Source organism: Myotis brandtii, unplaced genomic scaffold (assembly GCF_000412655.1).
Source record: "Myotis brandtii unplaced genomic scaffold, ASM41265v1 scaffold7, whole genome shotgun sequence".
In the NCBI taxonomy this organism is placed as follows: Eukaryota; Metazoa; Chordata; class Mammalia; order Chiroptera; family Vespertilionidae; genus Myotis; species Myotis brandtii.
Window position 1 is genome coordinate 1443324 of NW_005370740.1, and position 7194 is coordinate 1450517.

General features: G+C 46.6%; 1 protein-coding gene across 1 annotated transcript; it reads right to left on the reverse strand.

Annotated features, from left to right (window-relative positions):
- Positions 1-2246: 2246 nt before the first annotated feature.
- On the reverse strand, positions 2247-6011 carry LOC102245192 (F-box only protein 31). The gene is made up of 2 exons (XM_014529898.1): positions 5984-6011; positions 2247-3637 (listed from the first exon to the last, which is right to left on the reverse strand). Exons 1-2 carry the CDS (start codon positions 6009-6011, stop codon positions 2295-2297), a joined length of 1371 nt encoding a protein of 456 aa, XP_014385384.1. The 3' UTR covers positions 2247-2294.
- Positions 6012-7194: the final 1183 nt, after the last annotated feature.

A 7194-nucleotide genomic window follows, 5' to 3' on the forward strand; every position in this document is an offset into this window, starting at 1 on the left:
AATGACGAGGGCATACAAGGGGTGGGACCAGAGCTGTTTGTACTTTCCTTGGATGCCCGGATATTGGCCAAACCAGGGTTCCGGGTACTGTGTAAACTCTCTTAAGTCCTCATCCTGGAGCAGTGATGGCTAACCTTTTGAGCTCGGCGTGTCAGCATTTTGAAAAACCCTAACTTAACTCTGGTGCCGTGTCACATATAGAAATTTTTTGATATTTGCAACCATAGTAAAACAAAGACTTATATTTTTGATATTTATTTTATATATTTAAATGCCATTTAACAAAGAAAAATCAACCAAAAAAAATGAGTTCGCGTGTCACCTCAGAAGGGAGCGAAACCCGCTGAGGCTGGTTTCCCTCCCGCCTCCCGCCTCTGCCGCCTTGGCTCCGTTCCTGTCTCCACCGCCTCTACTTTGCTCCCTTCTGCAGTGCTTCGCTTCCATGCTTCCACGTTGTTTTCAGTCTTCGCTCCCAGCTGGTATATGCAAATTAACCGCCATCTTGGTTGGGTTAATTTTCATATCGTCACTCTGATGGGCTGGTGGGTGTAGTGAAGGCACAGTCAATTAGCATCTTTGTATTTTATTAGTTTAGATATTTAAATGCCATTTAACAAAGAAAAATCAACCAAAAAAATGAGCTCGTGTGTCACCTCTGACACACGTGTCATAGGTTCGCCATCACTGTCCTAGAGTAAACCCCTGAGAAATTCAGTTCAGTAGGTACTTCAAAAACATTAGAACCATCTCAGGCACTTTAATCACAGACAAGGGGCCTAAGAACACAGATTATACAAGTCATCCCCATCAGGAAGGCATTAGGAAGGCATCAAGTAGGGGTGGCCTCTGTGTGAGCTCGGGTCATCAGTCACAGTGGTAAGTGTGGTTAGTCCACCCAGCCACCTTGTCTGTGACCAAAAAGTCACAATGCATGCAGGACGTCCTTTGTGGGTACAAGGATGCTGGTTATCCTTGTAAAGGGTGTCCCAAAATTCATGCAAGAAGTAATTTTGATAGAAAACACAGGCTTATAATTAAAAATTGTAAATTTTTTATTGATTCATAAAGTATACAGTATAGGGTTATGTATGGAATAGCATATCGGGAAAATGACCTCCATGGCTTTGCTGGCACATACGCACTCTTTTGTTGAAATTTTCCATGACCGTTTTGCATAAATGTGGCTGAATTTCGTTGATACAGCGCTCAATTTCCTCCTTCAAGGCATGGGTGGTCGTGGGCTTTTTGGCATAAACCTTAGACTTCAAAAAACCCCAGCCCTAACCGGTTTGGCTCAGTGGATAGAGCTTTGGCCTCGGACTCAAGGGTCCCGGGTTCGATTCCGGTCAAGGGCATGTACCTTGGTTGCGGGCACATCCCCAGTAGGGGGTGTGCAGGAGGCAGCTGATCGATGTTTCTCTCTCATCGATGTTTCTAACTCTCTATCCCTCTCCCTTCTTCTCTGTAAAAAAATCCATAAAATATATTTTTTAAAAAACCCAAAGAAAAAAAGTCCTACGGCGTTAAATCGCATGATCTGAGCGGCCAATTCTGATCACCAAAACGGGAAATTACAGGACCAGGAAATGACTCATGCAGTAATTGAATTGTTTCTCAGGCTGTATGGCATGTGGCACCGTCTTGTTGAAACCACATGTCATCCACATTCATATCTTACAATTTAGGCACAAAAAACTGAATTATCATGTCACGATAGTGAGCACCATTAACTGTTATTGCCTGAGCAGCTGCATTTTCGAAGAAGAATGGTCCTATGATGCCTCCAGCCCAAAATCCGCACCAAACAGTGACACGTTGTGGATATTTTGCCTGATATGCTACTCCATACATAACCCTATCCTGTATACTTTATGAATCAATAAAAATTTACAATTTTTAATTATAAACCTGTGTTTTCTTTTTTTTGTGTGTGTGTGATTAATCACTATGCTTTAATTATGTTCAATTTGTAACAATGAAATTGGGGGTCACCACAACATGAGGAACTGTATTAAAGGGTCCAGGTATTAGGAAGATTGAGACCACTGGTCTAAGGTTTATTTCTACCTCAGTTGCTGGCTCCTACCCAGCCTGGCCCTGGTCCGGGCTTGGGCAGGAGGCAACCAACTGATGTGTTTCTCTCACATCGATATTTCAGTCTTTTCCACTCTCTCTAAACATCAATGGGAAAATATCCTCGGGAGAGGATTAAAAAAACAAACAAAAGTGGGTAACCTGGCCAGAAGGTCAAATCTTCAAAGTGCATGCAAGCTGCTCCTCCCAGGGGGTCAGGACTAAATGTTCTTGAGCATCTCCAGGAAGGCCTGAGGGGATGGTGCCTCCACATTCTGGAAAGTATTCTGGACTCCGAACAGGATGAAGTATTTCACCTCCAGCCAGATGAACCCGAAGTGGTTCTCATCAAACAGGATGAAGACTCCAGGGCAGCGCCTGGTGGAGGCGAAGCCATGTCTGGTAATAGTAACAGTGTCCACGCCATAGAAACACATCCTGCATGTTCGGGGGTAGTTCTGGGCTCTTGAGTGCATGCCCGCAGGCAGAACAAACGGGACAGGCTGCTCCTCCGAAGCTGCAGCCCCGGACTCCCCCATGCTGGGCTGGGCAGGGCTCTGCCAGCCATGGCCCTCGCTTTCCTCAGTCCTGTCTTCTTGCTGCTGCTGCTGCTCCTGGATCACCTGCTCGTCAATCTCCTGGACCACGAGGGCGAGCTCGTTGAAGTTGCGGAAGATCTCGCCATCTGGCAGCTGGATGCGGTGCATGAGGTGGATCTCTAACTTGTTGGAGTCTCCCGTGATCTTCGTGACCCTGGCATACTTCCCATGGAAGCTGAGCATGGCAATCTTTAGGCCGTAGGGATCGTACTTGGCTTGGAAGAGGCCTGGCCTGATGAGGTCGTCCGGGTGGCTCGGCGGGAGGTAGAGGCGGCGGTAGGTCAGGCAGTCATACTGATGTCTGCCCTTCTGCACCAGCACCAGCCCCCATGCTTCCCTAAGCCACGTTGGTGAATCCGTTCGGTGGTCTGTCTTGTTGCACTGGATGTTGAACCTGTCCTTCTGAATCTGCATGTGGTGGTTGTGGGGCCTGCTGATGCGGCCTTCCATGCACTGCACCGTGGCTGATTTCCTCTCCGTCAGGCGAATTCTGAACGAGGGCTTGAATTGCATTGGGCCATTCACATGGGTGTTAAGGCAAGGCCCGAACATCCAACCAGTGATGCATAAGCCGTCCACCACTACATTCACTAGTGTTCTATAGTGCTCAGTATCTTGGGGCCACAATCCCAAAAAGTGTCTGTATGGGTGGAACAGCTTCGCATAGACTTCTCGATAAGACATACCTATCATCTCCAGGTTCTGCAAGTTTTCACAGAAGCCAAACTCCTCCCTGCAGCGCCGTCTCCAGATGCTGTCGGTGTGCAGGATGTGGTGGAATTTGGTGCAGGCCTGGGCCAGGCTGGGCAGGTCGGTGCCGGGGAGCAAGGCGAAGATCTCCACCAGCATCTCCACCGGCAGGTCCTGCGGCGAGCAGTACGGGGCCAGTGGGGGCGGCATGGGGCTCGCGATTCCCCCACTCCTCGCGCAGCACCACGCTGCCACGTCCACCTCAACGTGCTTTTCTGCAGGGGCCCGGGCGGCTTGCTGTTGGCCGCTGCCTCTGCCGTCTCAGCTGAGCCCTGGTGTTGCTGAGGACACCGACATCCCCGCGAAGAGCAGAGGCAAGAGCACTCCTCCATGCCTCAAAGCATAACAGCCACCACAGCATGCCAGGCTTTAAGCTGGCTGGGTCCCACCCCAGAGTCGAGCCACGCCCCTTCAGAGAGGAGCCAATTGTAGGACTTTAGCAACACTTCAAAAGAAACCCATACCCGTTAACAGTCGCCTCCCTTTCCCAGTGCCCCCTCCCTGTTCTCCAGCCCTAGTCCCAGGCAGTCACTAATCTGCATTCTGTATGGATATGCCTCCAGGGATATGCCTATGGAGGGGGGGAGCATTTCACATAAATGCAGTCATAATATCTGGTCTTTTGTGACTGGCTTCTTTCACTTAGCATAACATTTTAAAGTTTTATGTATGCTATATTCTAGTGTATGGGTATACCACATTTTGTTTACCCATTCATCAGTTGATGAATATTTGGGTTGTTTCTAGTTTGAGGCTCTTATGAATAACGCTGCTATGAACATTGTGTACAAGTTTTTTGCATGAACATGTTTCCATTTCTTTGGGGTATGTACCTAGAAGTGGAACTTCTGGGTCATCTATGCTTAGTAACTAATTTAGTTACTAACTTAGTAACATCTGGGTAACTCTATGCTTAGCATGTTGAGGAACTGCCAAAAACGCTCTCCAACGTGGCCCCGCTATTTTACATTTCCACCAGCACTACACGAGGGGTCCAACTTTTAAACATTCTCATGAATGCTTAAAAAAAAAAAATACATGATAGCCATCCTAGCGAGTGTTGAGTGGTACTTCACTATAGTTTAGAGCAGAGTCACTGACTGTAGGTTGACCTGACCCTGAACTCCATAAGGGAAATCCATTCTATGCTCAGCCTCAACCCAGCCTCTGCCAAATCTCCCAGGCCCCTGGTAGGAATGGGCTCCTACATGTGAGCAAGGATGGTCTTGAGTTCTTCACTTTTAGTTGACCTCAGTTCTTCACTTACAAGTGACTAACCTTGCTAGTTCCTTGGTGAATGGATGCCCTCAAAAAAAAAGTTCACAGGATCTGCCCACTATGAACATAATTTTCCTATAGGCTGGGACTGGCCCTGCCCATTCAGACAGGCTTCCATTCTCATGTTGAGAGCAGCTAGATTCCTTGTCTCCACTTTCCTGGATTCCTACCAGAGAAACACTCGCACATTTGGAGGGTCCTCTTAGTGCCCTGGGAGGAATTTGATTTGCCTTTTGTCAGGAATAGACATTTAGGGTGGTTTATTTGATACAGGGGTGTAAATTCCATCTGCCACAGACACTGACTTCGATCATTTAAACACTAAAATATTCTCAATCCCTCCTTTGAAGAGTAGCCCTATATTATTATTGGTATGTAACTGGGTAATAGGTGTAAAGACTCTTCTTTTAGGATCCTGTATTGATGGGATTTTGAGGGACGGTCTCCAAGGGTACATGTGTGTCTGGTGGGTCAAGGAGAACCTAGGAATGTTAGTGTAGCTGGTGTGTGGCGCTAGGCGGGCTTGATCGGCTAGTGAAGAGGTCCAATCATCTTTTCTCTCCCAGGATTGAGAGCCAGAGACACCACTGCCCTAGGAAGAAATCTGGCTAGGAGTTGTATGCCACTGGGACCTGGGAGTCAATCTTGAACCAGGGAGTCAGCCTTGGAATGTGGTCCATTCTCATTCAAGAACAGCCTCTAAACCTGTGTTTTCTATCAAAATTACTTCTTGCGTGAATTTTGGGATACCCTTTATATTTTTCTATATTTCTTCTTTCTTTCTTCCAGATGAGAAATGTGTCATCTATACTACATAAAGACAGGCCCCTAGGATACATCCTCAAGAATTAGAATAATTGAAAGATGGCAGCTGGCAGGATGGCAGTGAGGAGAGAGTGTGAAAGAGTGAAGGAGCAAAAGGGGAGTGGTGTGTGTGTGTGTGTGTGTGTGTGTGTGTGTGTGCAAGAGACAGTTAGATCCTACAAGACTTTTAGGGGCTGATGGACTGGGCTCTCTTGGACGGGGAGTTCCCACTACCACTGCGGGCACTCCAGGGTGGCTGATGCTGGAACAGAAATCATGCCATCTTAAAGGACAGAGCTGCTGCGAGTAGGAGCCCAGCTTCTCCACCACCCAGACTGGCCTCAGATGAAAACCGAGACCCTACAGCCAATCTGGACAAAGACCTGCTACCGCAGCTGCAGACTCATGAATATGGGCGACTCCACCCATACCAGTATCAGGCTACTGTGAATCCTGGAATGAGTTCCCCTCCCGCCTACCTTCCCTGGCAGCACAGGTACCATGCATCCTGAGCCGGCCCCTGACTGTCAGTGCACGTGGACCCCACTTGGACCTTGGTGGCCATGTCTCCCGGGCACCTGAGCCAGCCCCCGACTGTTGGCACGTGTGATGCTCCTGCCAAGCCCATCACTGGCAGCTCAGGCCCTGCACAACTGGGCGCCTGGACCCTTCAGCAACAGCAGAAATGGGGAGACAAAAAAGCAAACCCCACAGGAAAGAAAAGGAGGAATGGCCCCCCCTCAAAGGAACTAAATGAAACAGAGGCATGAGATATGTCAGAAAAAGAATTCAGAGTAAGAGTCATACAATTCATAAACTGGATGGACAAGAAAATCAACAACCTATGTAAGAACCAAGAAGAAATAAAAAGTGATATAGCTACAATAAAGAACACGATGGAATGCTTCAACAGTAGACTAAGAAAAGCGGAGGACCAAATTAGTGAGCTAGAAGATAGGGCAGAGAAACAAGCCCAATTTGAACAGTAATTGGAGAAAAAAATTAGAAAGCAGGAGAAGAGCCTAAGGGAGCTTTGGGACAACATGAAACAAAACAACATACAAATAATAGGGGTGCCAGAATGACAAGAAGAGGAACAAGGGTAAGAAAACCTATTTGAAGAAATAATGTCAGAAAACTTCCCTGATTTGGGGGAAAAAGTCACACAAGCACAGAGAGTCCCAACAAGATGAACCTAAAAAGACCCACACTAAGACACGTAATTACGATGGCAAATGTTCAGGACAAAGAGAATCTTAAAGGCTGCAAGAGAGAGACAGAAAGTTACGTACAAGGGATCTCCCATTAGATTATCAAATGATTTCCCAACAGAAACACATCAGGCCAGAAGGGAATGGAAAGAAATTTATAAAGTGATGCAAAGCAAGGGACTGAATCAAAGAGTACTCTATTCAGCAAGGCTATCATTCAAAATTGAAGGGGAAATAAGGAGCTTCACAGACAAAAAGAAGTCTAAGGGAGTTTATCACTACCAAGCCAGCAATGCAAGAAATGCTAAAGGGACTGCTGTAAAAAGAAGGAAAAAAATAAAAAAAGGGAAGAAGGAACACAGGCACCAAAAATATAAATGGCTACAAAAAACTATCTATCAATAATAATTTTATTTTATTTATTTTTTTTTTAATTAAATCTTTATTGTTCAGGTTACATTTGTTCCTCTTTTTTTCCC

Bases quoted from the DNA above. Each gene is read 5' to 3' on its own strand.
- LOC102245192 (XM_014529898.1), bottom strand. From the start codon at position 6,011: ATGCATGGTACCTGTGCTGCCAGGGAAG. The intron at 3,638-5,983 runs GTAGGCGGGAGG...GGGCCCCTGCAG, and splicing joins TACCTGTGCTGCCAGGGAAG to AAAAGCACGTTGAGGTGGAC.